At 33.5% G+C, this 25,610-nt stretch overlaps 2 protein-coding genes across 2 annotated transcripts; one reads left to right on the top strand and one right to left on the bottom strand.

Annotated features, from left to right (window-relative positions):
• Nucleotides 1–913: 913 nt before the first annotated feature.
• On the top strand, nt 914–2,601 carry LOC107817899 (acid phosphatase 1-like). Its single transcript, XM_016643797.2, has 3 exons — nt 914–1,400; nt 1,899–2,108; nt 2,352–2,601. Exons 1-3 carry the CDS (start codon nt 1,018–1,020, stop codon nt 2,527–2,529), a joined length of 771 nt encoding a protein of 256 aa, XP_016499283.2. The 5' UTR covers nt 914–1,017; the 3' UTR covers nt 2,530–2,601.
• Nucleotides 2,602–3,907: 1,306 nt separating this feature from the next.
• Nucleotides 3,908–7,791, bottom strand: LOC107817909 (peroxygenase-like). The gene is made up of 6 exons (XM_016643807.2): nt 7,519–7,791; nt 5,105–5,254; nt 4,818–4,903; nt 4,592–4,686; nt 4,388–4,513; nt 3,908–4,289 (listed from the first exon to the last, which is right to left on the bottom strand). Exons 1-6 carry the CDS (start codon nt 7,646–7,648, stop codon nt 4,133–4,135), a joined length of 744 nt encoding a protein of 247 aa, XP_016499293.1. The 5' UTR covers nt 7,649–7,791; the 3' UTR covers nt 3,908–4,132.
• Between the last annotated feature and the right edge of the window lie 17,819 nt (nt 7,792–25,610).

Raw genomic sequence — 25,610 nt, 5'->3', positions numbered from 1 at the left:
TTCTACCAAACCAGTATATAAGATCAGTTTACTTAAGAAAATTACTAGCTCTGAAATTTGTTTTATATGACGGTCAATACAACAATTTTTATATATAGCAATAAATTATAATCGGTGGTATCATTTATACTTACAGGAGGTGTTGGTCGATTAGGTTTGACTCCATGCGATATAGCTGTACGTTGACATGGCAAGGAACGTGGCACCCACTTGGCAATTATTTCTAAGAATCCAACGTTTTATTGGTTGGATTTACGGCGTTGTTTTCTTTCAACTTTTTTATATTAGAGTAATTATTTGACACTTCTTTACTGTAGATATTTCTTGCGAATAGTAAACAATTTAACGGAATCTTCTTATTTTAATAGCTTGTTTTTGTAAACATAAATCAATAAATCTCGATACTTAAAGTTAAAAAAGTTTCAGAAACCTCTTACAGGTTTATGTTCGTAACAATAATCTCTCTTATATTTTGATATGATCAGTGGACAACGATATTAATTTATTAAGACGACTTGACACGACTACAATGTTCGAGAACTTCACTTTCTATCTCAAATTAGTATTGATGTGGTATTACTTTTAAATGATGTCAATTTGTGTATTATATACATATGCTTATTTAGAAATAAATATTGTTTTATTATTTATGAATTTTTTTAGTAAACTCAAATGACACTCTTGATGTAATTGATGATATAAGGTGGTGCTAGACTGCTAGTGTGAACGAAATACAAAAATCAAATTCCATTTTTCATGATCTAATTAGTTGTACTTAAACCAAAACCAAAATATGTAAAATAAGACAATTAATATTTAATTTAATAAACCTGCCACCTAAGAGATCATGTGTTATTGAGGACAAAAATATACATGGTGACAACTAATTCTCATCACCCCATGTGACCATTCATTTTAATTCCTCACTCTCTCCACAATAAGTAGCTCTACACAAATGAACTAAAAAACCCAACTTTCTCATCAATTTCTTCAACTTTTTTTTCTCTCCCTAAAACAATGGCAAAAAAACTTGGAATTTTCTTTGCAATATTTTGCATTCTTTTAACTTCATCTTTTGCAGATTGGAACATCTTGAAAGAACATACAACCAATAGTGGTCTTAAAATCAGTCTCAAGAATTATTGTGAAAGTTGGAGAATGAATGTTGAGTTGCACAATATTAGAGACTATGTTGTTGTACCTCAAGAATGTGTTTCTTATATTGCAAAATACATGACTTCCACTCAATACAAAGTGGATTCTGATAGAACCATTGATGAATGCATACTTTATATTAGTACTAACTGCATCTTGGAAAAAGATGGTAAAGATGCTTGGATTTTTGACATTGATGACACCCTTCTTTCCACTGTTCCTTACTACAAGCAAAATGGCTTTGGGTAAGTTTTCTTTCTCTTTTTTCTCCTCTGAAAGAGTTTGTATAAATTCTATATACTCATTGTGTGGTAATCTAGTAAATAGAATAATAACCTGTTATAGTTAGTTAAATTACAAAGGGAAGCCTTGGAACAACGGGAAAGTTATCCGTGTGACCTATAGGTCATGGGTTCGAGCCGTGAAATCAGCCAGTGATACTTGTATCAGAGTAAACTATCTACATCACATCGCATGGAGGAACGGTAAAGTTGTCTTCGTGTGACCAGGTCATGGGTTCGAACCGTGAAATCAGTCACTGATGCTAGCATCAGGGTAAGTTGTCTACATCACACCCTTAGAGTGCGGCCCTTCCTCGGACCCTACATAAATGTGGGATACTTCGTGCACTAGGCTGCCCCTTTTTAGTCAGTGAAGTTACATAGTCAGTACATATAACTTAATTCTCAAAGTTATTATATGGGATTTTCATTGTTGCTAATTTTTTTTTTTTGGTGGAATAGGGGAAATAAGTTGAATGTGACATCTTTGGAAGATTGGATAAGCCAAGGAAAAGGAACAGCATTAGATCATTCCATGAAGTTGTTCAATCATCTTAAAGAACTAGGAGTTAAGATCTTTCTTGTTTCTTCAAGAAAAGAACATCTTAGATCTCCTACCATTGACAATCTTGTCCATGTTGGTTTCTATGGATGGACTAGCCTCATACTAAGGTTTGAAATTTTTGTTATCAATTTATTTGGTTTGTTGTTATATATAATTTAAGAGATTTTTACTTATTTTTAATGTGTTTTTTGAATCGTGGAAGCAGCCACTAATGCTTGCATTATATTAGATTATCTACGTCACACCTCTTAGGGTGCGGCACTTTCCGAGTTCTGCGTGAATGCGAATGTTTTGTGCATCCGATTGCCCCTTTTTTTCTAATGTGTTTTTTTGGTTATTGAATATTTTAGAGGTCAAGAAGATGAATGCAAAAGTGCTCAAGGATTCAAGGCAGAGGTAAGGAGTAAACTAATAAGCAAAGGCTATAGAATTTTGGGAATTGTTGGAGATCAATGGAGTAGCATTGAGGGACTTCCAAGTGCAAAAAGAACATTCAAACTACCAAATCCATTATATTATGTTGCTTGATTTGGATCATAATTTGTTTCTTTTACTTGTGAATTTGTCATGACTTTGTGAGGAAAAAGCATAACTTATTGATGTGATCTGTATTTTTTTTTTTTTTTTTTGTGATGTGGTTTATTGAAGGAAATAATTTCTCAAGCAACTTGATGATTTTGTTGTTCATTTCGCACTAAATAAGTGAATTTCAAGATTGATTTGTCCATTCTTTGTGGCAATTATTGGACCTGGCAATCGTCAACCACTACCCACCCTTAAGGTGCATGTGCACATTTAAGAATGGAGACGGACAGAAAATAAAGATAATTCTCCTCCTCGATAGATTTAACTATTCACTCTTTTGTCAAAGTGTATGAACTTTCACCAATATTTTAAAATATTGTTTTTATTATACTAAAATAAAAAATTACAAACTTATAATACTTTCGGATAATTTTTGAATATTAAAGTATTTAATTTTAAATATTTTAAAGTATTATGTTGATCATTTTTAAATATTTAAATTTTTAATTTTAAAATATTTTAAATTATTAAGTTGATTTAATCTAATTTAAATTCAAAAATTATCAAATTGACTGTCATGTTAATTTGAGACTAGGTATAATAATACTTCACATTTTTACAATACCTTAACAAGTTGTGATAAGTTACCTAGAACCCGCTTGGATTAGCTGATTGTAAATAACTAATAAGCTTAAAGTGCTAAAAAGTAAACTTTAGCCGTGCTAAAACTGATAATAAGCAATTGATGTGTTTAGTAGAAAAGTGATGACAAGTTATTCTTTTATTAAAATGACTAAAATATCCTTAAAAACTTTACTAAAAATTATAAATTAATTTTTTTTTTGTAAAACAGATGAACAACGAATATGGAATAAAAAGAAAGTTAGAAAATTTACTTTGGAAAAAATATTTTGTGAATTAGAAAACATTATTAAGGATAAACTAGTAAAAACCTTGGTTAAACTAAAAGTGCTTATACGCTAAAAAGCATAAGTTGAGAATGACCAACTTATAGCTTATTTTAGCTTATAAGCACTTGGCTTATTAGCACTTTGAGTATTTTACCAAACGCGTAAATAAGCCAAAAGATGCTTATAAGCCAGCTTGACCAGCTTATAAGCTTGGCCAAACACTCTCCTAGTTTTTCCAAGTTATCAAATCATATATTTTACATATACAATGTACTATTTGTAATCACAACAAGAACTATAGATCATAGAAGCAACTCATTGTATATTTGGAAGTCTTTCTTCAAACTATACTTTCCTGCTTAGTTTCTGCAAGTCTTTTTAGTATATCTCAACACATATATGCACAATTGATAGTCAGAAACTTAAAAGCAAACAAATACATTACAAGAAACTCTACCTATTGCATGTGATAATAGCAAAAGTTTTCAAAATTCAAGAAAGAAACAATCACAAATGTCTCCTTTTAATTCTAGGGGTATCTCCAATCTATCAAACTGGAGTTTAAACAGTTGTGCAATATAATTCTGGATACATTGCAGAGTTGCTTAACGAAGGAAAACGATTAAACATCGTATGCCAAAATAAGAGTTTCAAGACTATTTCCCAGCTTACTACGTCTACATATGCAATCGAACCTATTCTTTCTTCGCGTAATCACCTCCCGTTTGTACCTTGGCGCAATAGTCGAACAAACTCCCATCGAAGCAGCGTCTTATTGCTTCTTTGGATAAGAAACCATCTTCATCTTTAGCAAGGAGGTACAAAATTCCCCACTCCATTTTGGTGGCAATCCTTCAAATTGAAGCAAAAGATGATCAAATGGTTAAAGCAACTACATATACACAAACATAAAGAAACAAAATGGAGAAAGTATGTGTTTGGAACCTTACCAGCCAAAGAAATCAAATACTTCTCTATTAGCCTGAGTCATATCCCACAATTCTCCAAGAGTAAGCTTATCCGGCACGGTCCGAGCGTACTTGCTAAAGATGTTTTCAAAGTTCACAGGAAGATATCTAAGGGGAAAACCGCAGAATGAGTACAAGTTCATGAAGTTCGTAATATGATTTCAGATTGATGACTAGTATACTTGCCTGCCTTCTCTGTCATAGGTCCCGGAATCACTTCCATGCTTGCACTTGTGTATATTATGAATATATATTGGAAGTAAAGGCGACGGAAACCACCCCTGGTTACAGTGCGTTATTAACAGAGAGAAAACATAAAACCGACCACTAGCAGAGTAGGTAAACAACCAAGCATAGTTCTGATTTTCATTTGTTATGACTACAAGTATTAAGTAACTCTTCTTTGACTTACCGGGAGAGTAGGATAACTCATAGCAGAATGGATGACAATGGCCATTATAAACGAACCAATCATGTTGAAACCAAGTTGACGAAATCCTGTTCAAAGCGAGTAGAAAGGATAAGAAAAATCAAACATTGACAAGGTTATACGAGCTAATGGTTCTGATCGATATTAAAATCTTGATGCAAACAAAGTGACCGAAATTATACTTCAAAACAAAATTGTATCATGCCATTAAGCCAAACTACCCTCTTGGAAATTATTCTGCCTTATTACAGACTATAATGATAATTTACCGATGTACGTTTCCCATGGATAAATGATGCCATCATCATCCTGGTCGAAGAAGGCTGCATGCTGCTGAAGAACACTCATGCCGTTGTGCCTGTGGCCAGGAGTTCCGTTGGGATGCTCCATATCAGGAGCAACCAATCCTCTAGCCATATCTGAATATTTTAAGTGTCGTAAGAAGGCCACTATTGTACAAATTACAAAAAAAAAAAAAAAAAAAAAAAAAAGGACAACAAACACTAGCAAAACTTGCATCCATTCAATTAATAATGAACCACCAAGTGATAACTGCACAAGAAGCCACAAATTTGAGCATCAACACTTAAATACTGAGGCTATACCACAACAATTCATTCGACTTCACAGATAAAACACTCTCAATGAATGTGCAGTTATCTTCATGAACAACACGCTTGTTATAGTTAATATCTTTAGGTTGATCAGCTGCCATAATTCGACTCTGAATAAACTATACAGGGACACAAAGTCGATTTCTAATCATAGCTAATCTTCAAATATTCCTCGTGAAGTCAGATTCTCATTGGTAGTAGAACCAATGGAATGTATACAGGCACTTGAACTAATCCAATTTATTGTGTCATCCATTTATACATAATCTACTGCCATTTTTATTTTTTCAGCTACTACATCCGCCTAAATTATATGACACTTTTTTGGGTGACCTATATGACACTCTTTAAGATAACTCCCGTCAGAGAACTTTGCCGAAGGATAAATTGAACTCCAAATGATAAAAGTAAGAAAGAAATAACCGCCCGCTTTAAAACATCCTATTGTATCACCCTTCTTCTCCATCTTATTTATTGTTCTAAGGTGCCTTTGACTAGAGACCAAGACGACGGGTCATCATCGCCGACCTGGTTCAGATACCATCTTCTTTTTTCACTTTATTTCACCTTGCTCGACCTCCCTGGAGTAGCAGCATTGCATTTGTATACAACTTAGAGAACTTTCAAGACTTCAAATTCATTAAACTACTCAATGTTTTTTACACTTTTTCTGAAAGAAAGAGAAAAGGTTGGCAGTTTAGCTTAAGATTTTTCAACCATCACCTTAATATTTTCAACCACAAAATTCATGTGCTTAATTTTCAGAAGTCTTGGTTCAAGGGAAGATGATGCACACACTAATAGAATTCAGTACAAGATACCTTCTAAACACATAGATAACCTGCTTTGCATTAAAACTCACTACCCTTCTGCCTAATGTACTATTCCTTCCATCGCAATTTATGTGACACATTTTCCTTTTTAGTCAATCTCAAAAAGAATACACCTTTCTATATTTGGTAACAATTCTACTTTAAATTTCCTATTTAAACTTAATCAGATAATTTGTAGCCACACAATCTGTGGTTTATTTTAGACCAGAAGTTTCAAAAGTCTTCCTTTATTTCTTGAACTCCGTGCCCGGTCAAACACATTCTCACATAAATTGGGGCGAAGGGAGTACCATTCAGCCTACTTTTCATTCTACATTACTAGTCACGCGCATTACCAGCAGCTATAAAGGCTGATGCCCATATTAACTAAAATTTACTCAATATAAAGAAACACGCAAGTTTAGATGCGAACTAATAACAGTCGACAACCAACCAAATAAGATCTTCATGAAATGTTCAAGACCTGAAACATAACTTGCAAATTTATCCACTTTCAATAGGAAACATACACACAATGTGCTAGGACTAATCCAAGAAGTCTTATTTGCTACTGCAATCAACACTACTATTGATCTAAACTGCTGTAATTACTTACATTTAGATCAACAAATACCTTCACACAACTACATTTTTTTTCCCAATTCTACACTTTCCAACATTGGCATTTAACTATTCTCTAAGCTTGCTTTCCGGTCTATCTTCAAAAGAAGAGGATGTTTTAGTGCAATTCAACTATTGTACAAGCTTATCTGTCCTTTTTTCCTTTTACAGATTACTCGTTCCACTTATTATTGGTAATCTTTCGCTGTCAGCGTAGAAAATTAAAGTTAAACTTTATAACTAAAGAGTCATTAACCACCTTATTATAGATCAGTAAGCTCGATAAGCAGAAATAGTACTACAAACACGCAAATATAACAACAGTTGAGCTATACAGAATTAAAGAAAAAAACTAAATATGAAAGCAATGGTAAAGTTGTCGCCATGTCTCCCTAGGACAACCCCTGAAAGCAACCAACTAATCCTTACATTAGAATAGGCTTTCTACATTACAGGCCTTTGGCGTAGGGCTGAATGCTCTTACGCCCGTGCAGGAAGCATTGTGCACTGGACTACTTTTTTTTGTTTTAAGTTCTCCAATCAAATCAAGTTTTCAACTAGAATTGAAGTAAAAGATATTAGATTCATATACATATATAGAAAACCAAAAAGTAAAAAAAGAAGAAGCAAACTTACATGGCTTAGGAATAGAAGTTTCCAAATCAGTTCTAACTTTACGTTCTATAGTCACTGGAGCAAGAGAGGCCTCTGGCATCAATGCTGGATTCCTCTCCAGTCCACCTGCTGTTATTGTCGTTGCTGCCATCTATTCTCACTCTCCACTTTCCAAATTTTCTCTCCACACACTATATATATAATAACCCTTCAACTTCAAGATTCTGAAATCAAGAGATGTAACAGGAGGAGTATATTGAAATACAGAGAGAGGGTTCAGGAAATTCGTGGCAAGAATGTGTAAGAGCAATGGAGTTATGTAAAGGTTACAAGTGGAAGTGTGCATGAGTGGCTCGCGACAGTTTTGTGCAGCTTATGACACGTACGGTCAAAGGTGTCCTATTCTTCCCGACGAATAGGACAGTTTACACTTATCAACAGTAATTAAATATAGAGCATTAAAGGGATGGTTTGGTACGAGAGATAATTCAGAAATTAATTTCGAGATTAAAATTAAGATAAATTTATTACATGTTTGGTTAGGATAAATTCGTGGTATAACTAATTTCAAAATTAATTATTACGAGATTGTAGTATTTTTTTACCCTCGTGGAAGGGTGAGATAACTAACGGGATAATTAATCTTCAAATAATTAATCATGGAATAACTCATTTTTCAAACAAATAACCTTTAAGGGATTGTTTGGTACATGGGATAAGGTGGTATAAGATATGGGATTATATTTTATTTGGTTGACAGTATAAATTTATCTCAAGATAAATTTATATCGATAACCAAATATAGTATAAATTTATTCCCAGATTTAACCCAGAATATCCCACCTTTTCTAATCAAACTTGAAATTGTTTTATCCCACCTCCCAGGTAGGATAAAGTAATCTAATAATTATAATTCCAGGATTATAATCCAGGGATAATTTGGTTCGCCTGCTAAAGGACCCCTAAGGGATTGTTTGGTATAATGGTGGGATAAATCAGAATATCCATGGGGTAAGATAGTCATGTGATAAGCTATCCCATCTTTTATATGAGGCTAATTTTACCATTTTAGTATAAAATTTATTTCGGAATTTGTTAATACATATAACCATATAAATGAGATAAATATAATCCTAAATTTTATCCTGTGATTATTATTTTTATTTCTTGTACCAAACGACCCCTAAAGGTGTCATCTTCTTCCAGGACAAATATAGAGCATTAATAAGTTGAACTTTTAGAGCCATAAATAAACTAATTAACAGTAATCAACTTTTTAAAGAAAACTGTAATTGTTTAAAAATATTACTTTAGGAGAAAAAAATTGATTTCATGCTCGATTCTCCTAACTTGTGGAGATTAGTGTTACGGATCGTTAGAACTTGCTAATTATATGACCACTAATCCTGTTATTATCTTATATTATGAAATATTAATCACAAGTAATATTTAAGAAATTGTCGAAGAATTCTGAAATCTTCGGTTAGCACAAATTTCTTCACAAAAGAGCAACTAAACTAATGCATGTCTTAGTGAGCATGCTACATTCTGAAAGTTTAAGTAAATAGCATCCAATTATGCAGTAGCTTTAATATCTCAGTTATTGCCTTCATCTAAAAGACGAAAAAGAGTACTTTAAAAAACATATTTGGAGTACTACATTAATAAAGAAATACATCTAACGTATTGTATTAGGTCCTTATCCAACTTAACTTTACTGGCTTTTGCTTTATGCTACTTTAATTTTCGATTTTTCTATTTATCTGATTGCATAAACACATCTTTTCAAGATCTCACACAATTACTTCTTTCTTTGTTCTTCTTTTATTGTTCAATCTAATTTAGTTTTTGTTTATCGAACATTCTACATTCGATAACATTTATACGATGCATCTGATGATGACATGATAGAGAATATCACAACTTCAAAAATTCACATATGTACTTTAAAGGTTATTCCTAATTTGCTACACACTGTCCGGGGAAAACTTTTTCCACCCTAATAGCCCTCAAAGATCCTTTTCCAACACACTCAATACTTATTTTAATAAATCGAATATTCATGACTCTTTGACTGTTGAGTACCTTAGAGGTTAACCGGTATTCTAAGATAGATTTTTTTAGGCTTCAGACTGATACAGAAAAGAGTTTATTGCTAGTCGATAGGTAGGAGTCCAAAACGCTTTTGATGTTTTTTTCGGGACAAAAACCACTTTTATACTGCTTAAAAAAAAGTTATATAAATGAATAAAACGCAGTACTATACTGCGAACTACGTTAACGAAAATTAGCCCGTTAAAGTAAAATGCAGTATCATACTGCGTTTTATTTTAATTTTTTTTTTGTAATTCGTAGTACCGTACTGCGTTTTACTTCAATTTTTTTTTATAATTCGCAGTATAATACTGCGTTTTATAAAGCAGTTCGCAGTATTATACTGCGTTTTACTCTAGTTTTTGGCCCACCAATAATGAACTGACATAACAATAATTCAATACATAAAACGTAGTATTGTACTGCGTTTTACATTCGGACTTGCCTTATTTAAAGGCGTTTCAATTTTATGAAAATTCATTCAATCTTCAAACTTACGTTCATACTTCTCTCTTCTTCTTATCAATCATTTTTTTACAATGTCTGAAGTGGCAAAAATAAGGGTTTCACTATATTGGGGGGGTGAGGTTGTGTTGGAGAATAACTCTGTGAGGTATAGCTCACCTCCACAATGTCATGTTAAATTGCCGCTTACTATGGAGTACGATAAATTGGTATCGTTGTTACGTAAAAAAATGAATGAGAGGTGGCGTTCGGTTAACCTTAAAATAACCGGTAGATTTCCGTATTCAGTGACTCCGCAAGGGTTTGCTTATTATTCTGAGTTTAACATCGAGGATGATGAAACTCTTAGAGATTTTTTGCGGATTTCGAATGAATACAGGGAATTTATTGGAAATATATGTCAAGGTGGAAGATGTTCCCAATAATGAGGGCGTGCATAGTAGGGATATCCCCCAGTCATCGGGTGGTTATTCTGGAGCAGTTTTTGCCGGACAGATTGCTGATGAAAAAGCTTGTCTTGATTTAAACTTGTCACCACCAACGAATGAGCAGTTGCAAAATAATTTTTCTACTTTATATAATCAACAAGACAACTGGTAAACTTCAATTCTGTGGGTGCTTTAGCGATGTTTATTTTATGTTTTAATTGGATTTGTATTAACACTCATATTTTTCATAGGGGGTACCGTCCGGATACGAATTTTACAAGTCATGACCCCGCCCCTAGTTGAAATATGTGTATTTCTGGAGTATTGGACCACGGTGGTCCATCCGGGAGTCATCACCAACAAGCAAATATCCATCATGAAACGTCAAGACAGTACGACTTGTAAGTAAAGTGATATAGCTATATCTAAAGTATTTATCTAGTTGGGTATATTATCATTTTGTTATTTTTGTGCAGTGAAAACGAGATTCTTGAAGCTCCTAACCTCACACAGTTGCCCATAGACGACGTATTTACTCGTGATTTGGCAGATGCGCAGAGTCAGGAAGATGATAGTGATTATGACAACAATGCGGATGAGTCTGGGGATGACACACCCTTCCATGATGAGGGTGATGATGAGGAGGAAGTGAATGTTGAACCTGAGCTGACGAGGGAGCATGTTCCTCCACCTCCCGCTAGACCAAGAGTGTACGAGTCCCACGTGCCATTTCATGAGCGGAATATTCCCTACCTTGATAATTTGCCAAGCATGCCGAACGTGGATGCCCTCACAAGGGATGATGATGAATTTCGGTCAGCGATGTGGGATGAGTCTAGACCAGCTATTCTGACAAAGGGCATGTATTTCCCTAATAAAGCTCACTTAATTAAGGCTGTAAAAATCTACAGTATAAGAGAGTGCCGTGAGATGACAGTAAGTGAGTCAACTACGGAGAAATACAAGGTTGTATGTCGTAGAGACTTTATGGGTTGTCACTGGATGTTGCGTGCCACCAAGAAGAAATCAGGTTTGTGGAAAGTGGGTAAATTTATTAGCGAGCACAGATGTGAAATGGACACATACAATGAGAATCACTTCAACTTGGATGTGGACTTGATTTCTCTTGTCTTGATTCCATATTTGGAAGTGTCCATTAGGTTCAAGATTAAAGAGTGTATTACAGCCGTCCACCAGGAGTATGGTTGTACTATAACCAAAAGAAAGGCATATCTCGGTCGCAAACGTGCCTTTGAACTTATTTATGGTAACTGGGATAAGTCTTTTTCAAATCTGCCCAGGTACATGGCCGCACTACAACACTTTAACCCCGGGACTGTTGTTGAATGGAGGCGTGAGCGGAGTCCGGACAGACCCGAATATATTTTCAACTATGTGTTCTGGTCATTTAAACCAACAATTGATGGTTTTGTGCATTGTCGTCCTGTTACTTCCATAGACGGTACTCATGTCTATGAAAAGTATGATATTAAGCTTTTGATTGCAGTTGCAGTAGATGCCAACGGGCAAATATTTCCACTAGCTTTTGCCATATGTGCCAACGAAAGTGAAGAGACATGGACGCTTTTTTTAACCACTTGAAGCAGCACGTTGTCACACAGCGTTCAGGTATTTGTCTAATATCAGATCGGCATGGTGGTATTTTAAGTTCTGTATGTCACTTGCCTGAATGGCAGGAACCATATGCATACCACCGTTACTGTGTGTGTCACCTGAAGGCCAATTTCCAAAAAAATATCCTGACAAGGCATTGCATGACTTAATGTGGATGGCTGCAACTGAGCACCAGTAGTGCAAATTCACGAGGCGCATGGAAGCGATCCGACAATTAGAACCACGAGCCTATACTTGGTTGATGGGCATGAGCTTCACATGTGGACATTACATGTTGATGGCGGAAGACGATGGGGAGCCCTCACTACAAACGTGTCGGAGTTATTCAACGGCTTGTTGAAGTCTGCCCGTGGACTGCCTGTCACTGCCATGGTCCGCATGACATTCAAACAGAGTGCGGAGAGGTTTGTTGAAAGGCATGCAGCTGCATCAGCATTGATGGACAGGGGTGTTCAATTTATGCCAATACCCATGAGAAGATTTGAAAGGTCCAGGAGGCGAGCACAGTGGCATTCATTTATTCAGTACGATCATGAACGGGGTGTTTTTGAAGTTAAGACCGCTATCCGCGGACACCGTGGGAATAATCTACAGACGGTGAATGAAAATAGAAGGTTATGTTCATGTGGGAAATGGACCATCTACCATATGCCGTGCGTACATGCGTTGAAGTGCTTTCAACAAGTTGGATATGAGGCAACAAACTATATTGATAGGCAATACAGTGTTGTTGCATACGTAGACACGTATAGTGGGAAGTTGCAACCATTAGGTGCTGAGCATTATTGGCCGCCGGAACCTTTTAAGATGGTATGTAACAAGGACTATTTGCGCAAGCTGCAAGTGCAAAAGAGAACGCGTATATGGAACCAAATAGATATTGGTGACACCGTTTATGTGCGTAAATGTGGCATATGCTCGCAAACAGGATACGACCGTCGTAAATGTCCTTCAGGTGGTGTGCGTGGTGGTGGTAATCCGGCTCCTGGTGCAAGTTCGTCGAATGTACCCAACTATCAAGGATACCCCTAGTCTTTTATTTTGTTTTTTTTTTGTAATACGTGTTTGTACTTGTGTATGTTGCAATATATATCAAATAAAATTATGTTCCACAATTTGGAATAAGTGAAGAAAAAGTTGTTTAATTGTAGGAAAATGTAAATAAAACATTACTACAACACAAACACAAACATAACAGGACAACATAATAAAAATACATGAAATATGAAAAATACACTAAACATATGCATGCCAATGTTTAGTCCCGGTTTCCATTTATTCTCCGCTCCAACCACTTAAATCGTTCTTCCATTTGTTCTTTTTCTTCTTCTACGTCTTTCAGTTTCGCCTTCACCTCCGCAAGTTCCCGTTTATATTTTTCTTTTCGTTCCTTTTGTGTTTCACAATTCCATTGTGCTTTCCATTTTTCTTCTCCCACCTCCTTCAGTTTCGCCCTCATTTCTACAATAATTCTATCGCTTTCTCTTTGTGTTTCTCGTTGGCATAAACACATATTATGAAGAAATTGCAGTTGTTCTCTGTAGCATTCTTGATAACATGGTTCATCCACCCATTCCTCAAAATCACAAATAGGTTCGCCGGGAACCTTGTATAACTGGTTCATACAGCACTAGTAGCGGCGTCCAACTTCACCACTGTCCCAACAATTTTGCATCGAGCATTCTTTTCCACAGTTGCACTTTGGTGGACGAAGAAGTTGAGCCATTTAATGAAATATTTGCTTTTAGTAAAAAAAACCTTACTTTTAATGAAATATTTGCTTTTACTAATTTTTAAGCACACAAAATAACTACAATGATGCCGTTATTTATAGGAGAAAAATTTAATACATAAAGCGTGGTATAGTACTGCGTTTTATGGAGTTGTCTTGTCATTCTTAAAAAGATGAAAACCGTGTGAAAAAAGCTGGTTTATTGCAGAAAAAATTTAATACATAAAGCGTGGTATAGTACTGCATTTTATGGAGTTGTCTTATCGTTCTGAAAAAGATGAAAACCATGTGAAAAAAGCTGGTTTATTGCAGAAAAAATTTAATACATAAAGCGTGGTATAGTACTGCGTTTTATGGAGTTGTCTTGTCGTTCTGAAAAAGATGAAAACCTTGTGAAAAAAGCTGGTTTATTGCAGAAAAATTTAATACATAAAGTGTGGTATAGTACTGCGTTTTATGGAATTGTCTTGTCGTTCTGAAAAAGATGAAAATCATGTGAAAAAAGCTGATTTTAGTTATCCTTTGTGCAGTGATGGTTTTAGTTCTACTGTTTGTTTTTGTGTTACGTTTGCAATGTTTGTGTTTCTTGTGTACTGTTTAAGTAAAACTGTTGTTCAAACGCAATTAAAATAAAAATGTTGTTAAAAGATAATTGTTATCATTATTTACATAATGCACTATTTACACAAACTAAAAACCTAAGTAAATCAGTGAGTCCCGCAGCATGTGTGCTTCAGTGCTGCTGCTGGCCTGAGTCGCATCCCTTGTCGCCCGGGTACACTATCTGGATCATCATCATCAATCTGCCTCTTTATGTGAGGATGTGCAACATCATCGACACCACAGCTGGCAGGAACAGAAGAATAGGTCGTCGGGCCGTCAGCAACCTACAAAACAAGTACTAAACTTAGCAGGTGACAAAGTATATTTGTATTGTACGTGTTAAGTCAAAAAATATATTCCCACCGTTGTCTCGTCAGCCTCCTGAATATATGCATCCATGGTGTCCTCATCAAAGCATGTAGTAGCCTCAAAGATGGGCTAGGAAGAAGCCTTCATAAAAACCTTAAAAATTAATTAATGGCAGCTCATTAAGGAAAAGAAAACAAATTGAAATTTTAAAGAAATACAAACATACATGCGCCTGTGGTAGATCCGCATCAACCACCGGGGATGAGGCATAACTCAACCTGCGCCCGCCATCCACGTCCCGGGTGGGCCGATCCTCAGATGCGGTAGATGGGCATGCAAAGTACTGGTATACATCCCCGTCAAATGTACCCGTGATCGACAATGCTCCTGATGGGGTGACCTGCGATGCTGGCAGAGATAGCTGAAGACTGTACGAAAGCATGCTACTGGAAGGCTCATCTTCCCGAGGTATATAACCCGGCTGATCATCTCCAAGTGCCAAAACTCCAAAGTCCTCATCATGTCCCTCAACAGGTGGGTCGACAGGTGCCTCAACGCCCCCTTGCTGGGGACCACCTCCTCACCGTCCCCCACGACCCCGTGGGGCACCCCTACCTCGTGGGGCACCCCTCTTTCGTGCCCTACCCCTGCCTCGTGGGACACCCCTACCCCGATGGTAGTCCTCTAGCGCCGCATACTGAGCCTTGTGGTCCAACCTCACGGCATCTCTCGCCTGAAACAGGGTCCGACGAGCCAACTGTGCCACCCGCCGGCCATAGTCAACGACTGCAGGGATGTCGGTATGTTGTTGCATCTCTTGTCCCAACTGGTAGAGGTGATGATGGCCAATAGCCTGTGAAATATTTAAAATATTAATTAAATAATGCTATATCACAATTATACGATATTAATAAGCCAAAAAACATACCAGTGCGTCGTGTCTCCCGGCGTATGGTTTGTAGCACTCGCCAAGTACATGAATAGGGTTACCGATAATCAGTCAGGTGTGACAGCGGTACCATGACGCATACATATGAATAGTGGCCTCCTGGGTAAATGTAGGTGCTGGCGGAATACGGTCAGCTCGGTGCTCCTCCCAATTAAGGACCTGTTGCTCTAGCCATCCCATATATATATCGTCCAGCCTGGCACGGTCATCCTGCTGATAGTGTATAGCCACCCATCCAGGATCCCTCGGTATAGGCTGGGGATGGTGAAACTGGCGAAACATACGTTCTGTGGCATGATACTCAACCATATCGAAGAAGATCATCGGGATGGAGGTGCTCCAAAGCATTCGATCGACTGAGCAATAAAAAGGCAGTTGGGCTACTAACTCGTCGCTGTATGGCGTCCAGATGAACTGCCAAATAATAACATAAAAGTGAGTATGCGCAACACAATTCAATTTAAACAGGTAAGTGTAGGTACATATCTACCTGTCCGTCCACTAGCATATCTAGCACATCCCTGATAAGGGGGAGATTATGATGAGCATCGGTCCCTCGGTAGTTCCCACGTCGGAGAATCCACCTAGAAGCTAGAGGGAGAAACGGATAAGCCTCACTAGGCGCAAGTGCTGGTAGAGGTGGCTACAACGGCATGATCCGCTGTCAGGCCCAAACCTAAGATAAAAGGTTGATGTAAAATTTATAAGTCATTTCGACCATATAGAATTCGGAAAAATGAACAGAGTATTCGAAAATGTTGTCACCTGTAGGAGGGGCAGAAAACCACATATGTCCACTGCTGGGCCCATGCTCGCCCGACACATGCTCTTATACAGGTATGCGAGAACAGCAGCACCCCAACTGTACTGGGGTAAACCATCCAACTCCTGAAGATGATGGAGAAAACGCATACTCACTTTACTCCCCGAAGTGTTCGGGAACAAGACACACCCGAAAAGCAGGAGCAGCGCTAACCGCCTGTACCTCTCAATATGGAGATCCTCCGTCTCGCCGGTAATGTCTGGGTGCAAAAACGTCATATGATCTCTGATGGCTGACAAAGCAATGCGACTGCCCCCTCTTTGTACAGCGTCAATAACCAGTAAAATGCATCATCATATCCAAAAATTGTGCACGCGTCATGGATCTATTGTACTGGGGCAGTGCTACGGCCCGTCCATCTACGCGCAGCCCGTACAAAACCTAAACATCCTCCAGCGTGATGGTGGCCTCTCCAGTAGGCAAGTGAAAAGTGTGCGTCTCCGGTCGCCACTGCTCTACCAAGGCCGTGATGAGAGACCAATCAAGTTGCATCCGTCCAAGCTCAAAAATCGTATAGAAGCCCGTAGCCTGTAGACGCGCGACTACGCGGGCATGGAAAGGATGCTCCCCGATGAACTCCCACAAATCGTCAGGTCTCTTGGGGCGGAGAGGCTGCATCGATAACTGTCCCTCCCATACAAATGAGGACCTATGGTCTCCCTGCAACACTAGTAGCTGATCCTCGGCAGGTCCGGGATGCGCAGGCGGAGGAAAGTCCATGTCGTCTACTATAATTTAAACAAAATTAATTGTGTGTGTTAGCTTAATAAATTAAATAATTAATTATGTTTAAAATTGGACTGAATAATTATGTATGAGTTTCAAACTCGATATTTGAGGCCCGGTAGCACCGAGTTATCCTTAATTATTATGCGTGTTAATTTCAATATTTTTAGAATTGTGTCTGTTAGCTTAATAAATTAAATAATTAATTATATTTAAAATTGGACTGAATAATTATGTATGGGTTTCAGGCTCGATATTTGAGGTCCGGTAGCACCGAGTTATCCTTAATTATTATGCGTGTTAATTTCAATATTTTTAGAATTGTGTCTGTTAGCTTAATAAATAAAATAATTAATTATGTTTAAAATTGGACTGATTAATTATGTATGGGTTCCAGGCTCGATATTTGAGTTAATTTTACAACATATATTAATTTGTTACTTTTGTAAGTTTATTGTTATAAATTAAATAATTGATTTTGTAAAGTGTAATTGGAGTTACTACATACTTAAACTACATAGACTCTACGCTAAAAGGCTTTACATTTTACTACGCTAAAAGGCTCTATATTTTACAACACTAAAAGGCTCTATATTTTACTACACTAAAAGGCTCTATATTTTACTACGCTAAAAGGTCAATATTACATATAAAAACAACTAACATAAAATACAAATATGAACAAAAAACAAAATAAATAATATTAATTTTTTAACAATACAAATAATTTATCAAATTTTAACAATTTTTTGTACCAGAGCTAATAAATCAGTCCGGGTATAAATAAGATACAAATTTAAACACAAACATAACACAAATTAACATGGACATACATTAAACAATACAAATATGCATGTACTATACGAGTTTCGACATAAACAAAATCGAAATATCTTGATTTAAGTTTTTTGAATTTGATTGAAATCGAATTTTTGCACTCGAAAGAAGGAATTCAAATCTTGTCTTGTATATGGGACCTACACTCCTTGCTCTTTAGGTGACAGGTGGGGCCGATTTTTTTTTTTTTTTAAGTTTGTCGCGGGGTCGGGGAGGGGGACCAGAACAATCGAAATTTTTAAAGGAGAAGGAGCTGCGTTCAGTGGTCCAAGGAAGAAGAAGGGGTTGCGTTTTATAAAGCTGTTCGCAGTATTATACTGCGTTTTAGGTAAAACGCAGTATAATACTGCGAACTGCTTTATAAAATGCAGTATTATACTGCGAATTACAAAAAAAAATTGAAATAAAATGCAGTACGGTACTGCGAATTACAAAAAAAAAAAAAAACGCAGTATCATACTGCGTTTTACTTTAACAAACTAATTTCCGTTAACGTAGTTCGCAATATAGTACTGCATTTTACTCATTTATGTAACATTTTTTTTAAGCAATATAAAAGTAATTTTTGTCCAAAAAAACATCAAAAGCGTTTTGGACTCCGATTGGAAGAGGTGAATATATGATTGGAAGACCGCAAGGGTGAGTGTGGAGCCCGTATTGAAGTTTCTCAAAAGGCAGATAGATTCACCGAAGCTGAACTAAAGGTGTCTGCAACTAGGGTCCATATTTCAGTTTTGGTTTACCCATTTGTTGGTCAATATGAGCTTGACATTTTCTTGATAGAAGCACGGAGTCCGAAACCTAAGTAATGATTTTTGGGACTCAAAACATATTTATACAGTTTTAAAAAAAGTATTACTTTTCTATCTAAAACGTAGTATATTATACTGTATTTTACTTTAACGAAAATTTAGCCGTTAAAGTAAAGCGTAGTATAATACTGCGTTTTAGTTAGTAAAACGCAGTAATATAATGTGTTGTACTTCTCTTTTGTACAGTTACAACAGTCAACTTTGGGTATTAATATTTGCAGGTTTTGTCTAATGAAATGGAAGCAAGTAAAAGTTTGCTAAGTAGGTAGCTCTCGCTGTCAAATCCTACATCTGCAAAAGCTTTGATGTTCTTTGTACTACCTGATTTACTTGCTAGCCAATAAAGTTATTAACAGTAAATATTAATGTAAGCAAGAAATTCAATAACATCACTCCCTTTAGGTTAACAATCTCTTGGAGTTGTTAATAAAAGGAAATTTCTTATATTTGAATCCAATTCTAATGAAATTTTTAATTCTTTTTAGTCCAGTTCAATAAATAACGACTTTGCTGAAGATCGTTAGTCAAGTAACTCCATGTAATACTGTAATTTAGCTTCTCGTGGCCCGTATGCAGAATTATTTAGGTCTTTTTCTATATTTTTAAACCCTCCTAAATTATTGTGACTTTTTTACGTCTCTTCAGTTGTCTTTGTGTTAAAAATTACCGTAAGTCTCTATCTAATAGACTTTTTTACGTCTCTTCAGTTGTCTTGTTGTGTTTTATTCAGGGTGAAGCCACTATTAGTAATTTTGGCTCAAATATATATAAATAATCTATTCAGAATCCAATAAGTAAAAAGAATTATTATCCAAATTTAATTCATAAACTAAAAATTCTAACTCTTCATCTACTTCTATATGCCATGTACATTCAACATTCTTTTTAAGATTATGCGTAAAACTTCTCTATATTCTTTGTAATAATCTCTCAAACTCTTCATAAAATTATGTAAAATACGAGAATTATGGCTTAGTGTAAGATTTAAAAGGAAAAACAAGAAGAAGGAAGATGTAAGGGAAGATATGAGGAACAGAAACCTAAATAATGACCCAATTTTCCTGTCTCGTAATCAAGCAATATTGCCATGTCAGCTAAGTACCGTGAACAGTTACATGGACACTGTTGTCGTGTCATCAAGTGGGTCCCAAAGTTGAGTGTTGTCACTCTACAAAAGAGAAGTAAAACGCATTATAATGTACCATTTTACTAAAACGCAGTATTATACTATGCTTTACTTTAACGGTTAAATTTCCGTTAAACGGCTAGATAGAAAGTATTTTTTAAAATTGTATAAACGTATTTTGAATCTCAAAAGTCATTATTTAGGTTTCGGCATAAGTTGCCAACCTGTTTGGTAACTTTCAGGCAAAACTTTTAATGTTAAGGTTATTGATAAGATATAGAGATAACGTGAGAGAATTTATGCTTTTAATTAATTTAAACATAAAATAAAAATAATAAATAAACATACTCAAAAGTATTATTGATAAGAAAACATTCTCTCTCTCTCTCTCTCTCTCTCTCTATATATATATATATATATATATATATATATATATATATATATATATATATTATAATTGACATTATGGTTAAGCCAAGTGACAAGCTAATAAATGTCAATAGTATATGATAACTTTATTCTATATTTGACTATTTTAGTTATATATATATACGGAATTTGAATTAAAAGATAATTTTGATTTATAGATAAAGTTCTAAAATTCGAATTTAAATTAAAAATAAAATTTATCTTTTTTTTTATCATGTTATCATATGCAATAATGTTAGGAACTTTTGTTATTTTTTCTAATTATTTAAATACTACTTCACCTTCTAGCAAAAAAAAAAAACTACTCCATATAACTATCAAACTCTTTTACATTTAAAATCATATAAGTATAGTTCTTTGAAACACTATAGCTAGATTTTAATAAAACAAAATTCTTTTAAAATAAATGTAATATATAAGGTACATGTCTATATTTATCTAAATAACAAAAAAGAGTTTACAAAACTAAATAAAAGTTACTTATATATATATATAATAAAGTAAACATACATGCTGGAGAAAAAACGTTACAAAATAAGTCAATATTGAAAAAAAGTTGTTTCTTTTTTCTTTTTGAAGAATATTTGTTTCAAGAGTCAATTTGCATAAATGGACATTAAACAAATAACAAAACTTTGGCTATACAATTGCTATCATTAACTTCAATTTAGCACATTCAAGGAATTGAAGGGTATAAGCTGAACCCCCTTCATTTAGCTGTAGTCAAGCCAATATTGCAACGGTATAATATTTTTTTCGTTGAAGAATATTAGTTTTGAATCATTAGATTATGTGAAAGAGTTTTTTTTTTCAAACTCAACAAGAGAGAAATTAGTTTCTAAGTGATAGTTTCTATAGCGACTTTTAAGTGTAACAAAGAGTATATATAAAGAAAAAATTGGTATGACGTGAAATATTTTTTTTAAATGTAAACAAATTATTTCGAAAAAACTCTTTACTTTTTTTAATTCAAAGATAATAAAAAGATAAGATATTTTTGAACATTAGTAGAGAGTTTTAAAATTATTATAATAGAAGTTATATCATGGATAAACTCAAAAATCGAAATCTTATGGAATATTTACATAATATCCGGCCATATTTATTGTTTACTTTTTATAGCTAATATAAATAAATGATATACCGATAACACACGATTATACACATATTATATATGAATTATATGTAAATTACACATTATTCTATTTTTTTAATTTAAGTAGTCCGGTGAGCACCTATTTAGGCTAATAGATAAAGCCAAAAGAAAAATATGAAATAATTTCAACCAAAGACTAAAAATATAATTAAAGTTCATATGTAGACAATTTTTATTAAAACTCATCCTTTTATAGTGAAATAAATTAATTTTTTGTAACAAAAGAAATAATGACATAAAAAAATGATAAAAGAAAATAAATATTGAAAAAAATGTTATAAAGATCTAAAAACGAGAAATAAAAGATGACAACAAATTTCTTCTTTATGTTTCATCTTTTGTTGAGTATAAAAAATTCGAAAGTTAATCTCATCGATTTCAATTTTTTTTTTTCAACTCAAATACATAGATTATAAGATAAGGATATCTTAGAATATTTTTTTTAATTTACATTATGTGTCGTTTCTAAAAAATCACTATTACTAACAAACTGATATGATATTCGAATTTGAATTGGAATGCAATTTGAGTAGTTTGCATTGAGGTTAAGCCAAGTATGATGTCGAAAAATAACTACTTGACAATTTTAAGACAATATATATAACGTTTTATAATAATAATCAACTAATTTAACATTTAATGATTCAAAGAATAATTTTTTTTGTATATATAGGGTATTAAAAATTCAAATTCTGGGGCTAGAGATATCGATAAACTTAAAGTGGAGTCATATTGAAATAAATCTGCCCAAAGAATCATTTAAATTTTTAGATAGCCGATTAAAGTGAATTTTAAATTAACGATAATATCTTCACTTGCATCATTATAAAGATAATCATTATTATAATATATATAAAGTTTTAGAAATTGAAATTTCAAAATATGAAAGAAAAAATCATACCAAATAATAGTTCAAATCGTAGTATAAGAGTCACGTCGTAATCAAAGAATCGTTTATATCGTATCAACCTTTGTGCTTTACCATAAATATGAGTTATTATTTCACGTTATGGCTATTTTTAGGTTCCAATAACACCTATGAGAATAGTGCAAAAATAAAATTATCACTACGAGAATTGAGAAAATATTAGTATTTTTTCATGTAGTGTTTCTTAATTAATATCTGACGATTATCTATAATTATTTAGAAGGTTTAAATGTTAAGGTTATTTACATATAATTCAAATTACTCAGATATTTAACATGGTTAATGTCAAATATCAAAATGGAGTAAAAAAATTCACTAGCTAAAGATTTTTTTATATTTTTAGATAGCCAACTAAAATGAGTTTTCAAATTAAGAATAATATTTTCAATTACATTATTATAAAATAATTATTATTGAAAAATAATGTTTTAGAAACTGAAATTTTAAGAAAGAAATATTTTTTAAGAGATATCAACACACCAAATAAGGGTTCAAGTAGTAGTAAAAGAGTTAAGTCTTTTCCAAAGAGTCATTCATTGTCTCAATATTTGATTATTTTGCCATAAATATGAGTTATTATTTTGCTTCCTGACTATTTTTAGGATCTAATGACACCGGCAAGAATGATATCAAAAAAGAAAAATAGAAGAAATTATTAATTTTTTCATGTAGTTAATATACAATGATTATCTATATTTACTGAGAAAGTATAAATTTTAAGATTATTTACATACAATCCAAATAACTTAAATATTTGACATCATTAATTAGTGTCCGCGCATCCGCGCGGGGTACTAATACTAGTATATATTAAAACAAAAAAGTTACCATATATAATTGACATTATGGTTAAGCCAAGTGGCAAGCTAATAAATGTCAATAGTATATGGTAACTTTATTCTATATTTGACTATTTTAGTAAATACAAATATAATATATATATATATACACACACACGAAATTTGAATTATAAGATAATTTTAAATTTATAGATAAAATTTTAAAATTTGAATTTAAATTAAAAATAAAATTTATCTTTTTTTATCATGTTATCATACTTAATTCGGTTAATGATCATATGCAATCATGTTAGGAACTTTTGTTATTTTTTCTAATTATTTAAATACTACTTCGCCTCTAGCAATAAAAAAACTACTCCATATAACTATAAAACTCTTTCACATTTAAAATCCTATAAGTATAGTTGTTTGAAATACTGTAGCTAGATTTGAATAAAATAAATTTCTTTTAAAATAAATGTAATATATAGGGTACATGTCTATGTTTATCCAAATAACAAAAAAGAGTTTACAAAACCTAATAAAAGTTTATTTACATATATAATAAATTAAACATACATGCTGGAGAAAGAAACATCACAAAATCAGTCAATATTAAAAAAAAGTGGTATTTTTTTCTTCTCGAAAAATATTTGTTTGAAGAGTCAATTTGCATAAATGGACATCAAATAAATAACAAAACTCTGGCTATACAATTGCTATCATTAATTTCAAATTGAAAGGTATAAGCTGAAACCCCTTCATTTAGCTGTAATCAAGCCAATATTGCAAGGGTATAATATTTTTTTCGTTGAAGAATATTAGTTTTGAATCATTAGATTATGTGAAAGGGTTTTTTTTTCAAACTCAACAAGAGAAAAATTGGTTTCTAATTGATAGTTTCTATAGCGACTTTTAAGTGTAACAAAGAGTATATATAAAGAAAAAATTGGTATGCCGTAATTTTTTTAAAAAAATGTAAAGAAATTATTTCGAAAAAACTCTTTACTTTTTGTTCTTAAAAGATAATAAAAAGATAAGATATTTTTGAACATCAGTAGAGAGTTTTAAAATTATTATAATAGAAGTTATATCATGCATAAACTCAAAAAAACAAAATCTTATGAAATATTTACATAATATCCGGCCATATTTATTATTAATTTCTTATAGATAATATAAATAGATGATATACCGACAACACTCGATTATACATATATTATATATGGATTATATATAAATTACACATCATTCAATTTTTTAATTTAAGTGGTCAGGTGAGCACCTATTTAGGTTGATTAGATAAAGCCAAAAGGAAAAATATGAAATAATTTAAACCAAAGACTAAAAATATAATTAAATTTCATATGTAGACGGAATTTCCGAGCTTTTGAAATAATAGCTGTGGCACTCTCTTTCTTCCATAGAGAAGGAACTTATCCTTAGACTTTTGGAGCTTTGGCTTTGGTTTGGACCTGTACTAGTCCGAGAAGTGAGAGCACCAGGTTGGAAGATGCTGGTTCGAGAGGACCTGGAAAAATGCTAGTAAGAAGGAGGCTAGTTTGTTAGGTTGTAGATCTTCGACAATTTTTATTAAAACTCATCCTTTTATAGTGAAATAAATTATTTTTTTGTATCAAAAGAAATAATGATATAAAAAAATAAGATAAAAGAAATTAAATATTGGAAAAAAAATGTTATAAAGATCTAAAATCTAGAAATAAAAGATGACAACAAATTTCTTCTTATGTTTCGTCTTTGTTGAGTATAAAAAAATTGAAAGTTAATCTCATCGATTTCAAATATTTTTTCCAACTCAAATACATAGATTATAAGATAAGGATATCTTAGAATATTTTTTTTAATTTACATTATGTGTCGTTTTAAAAAAATTACTATTACTAACAAACTGATATGATATTCGAATTTGAATTGAAATGCAATTTAAGTAGCTTGCATTGAGGTTAATAATCAACTAATTTAACATTTAATGATTCAAAGAACAATTTTTTTTTTGTATATATAGGGTATTAAAAATTCAAATTCTGGAGCTAGTGTCACGACCCGGAATTCCCACCCTCGGGAGTCGTGATGGCGCCTACTCGTAGAAGCTAGGCAAGCCATGAACTTAGAAATCTTTAACTCTTCTGTTTTAATCCTTTTTATAGCTTATATTAACAAGTGATAAACATCTAAATAACAACGGAATATGAGAATTAAGCGGAAGTCTTAAATAAATATAAAACCAAAATGTTTCGGAAGTCAGCACATGTCTCTAGCCA

The sequence above is a fragment of the Nicotiana tabacum genome, chromosome 7 (assembly GCF_000715075.1).
Source record: "Nicotiana tabacum cultivar K326 chromosome 7, ASM71507v2, whole genome shotgun sequence".
In the NCBI taxonomy this organism is placed as follows: Eukaryota; Viridiplantae; Streptophyta; class Magnoliopsida; order Solanales; family Solanaceae; genus Nicotiana; species Nicotiana tabacum.
Note: the sequence above shows the minus strand (reverse complement) of the source record. Positions and strands in the feature narration are given on the sequence as shown.

Excerpts from the sequence above, each read along its gene's own strand:
- LOC107817899 (XM_016643797.2), top strand. The coding sequence starts at position 1,018 with ATGGCAAAAAAACTTGGAATTTTCTTTGCAATATTTTGCATTCTTTTA. Across the intron at positions 1,401-1,898 it reads TACAAGCAAAATGGCTTTGG|GGGAAATAAGTTGAATGTGA; the intron begins GTAAGTTTTCTT and ends TTGGTGGAATAG. Across the intron at positions 2,109-2,351 it reads TGGACTAGCCTCATACTAAG|AGGTCAAGAAGATGAATGCA; the intron begins GTTTGAAATTTT and ends TGAATATTTTAG.
- LOC107817909 (XM_016643807.2), bottom strand. The coding sequence starts at position 7,648 with ATGGCAGCAACGACAATAACAGCAGGTGGACTGGAGAGGAATCCAGCA. Across the intron at positions 5,255-7,518 it reads AACTTCTATTCCTAAGCCAT|ATATGGCTAGAGGATTGGTT; the intron begins GTAAGTTTGCTT and ends TAAAATATTCAG. Across the intron at positions 4,904-5,104 it reads TCCATGGGAAACGTACATCG|GATTTCGTCAACTTGGTTTC; the intron begins GTAAATTATCAT and ends CGCTTTGAACAG.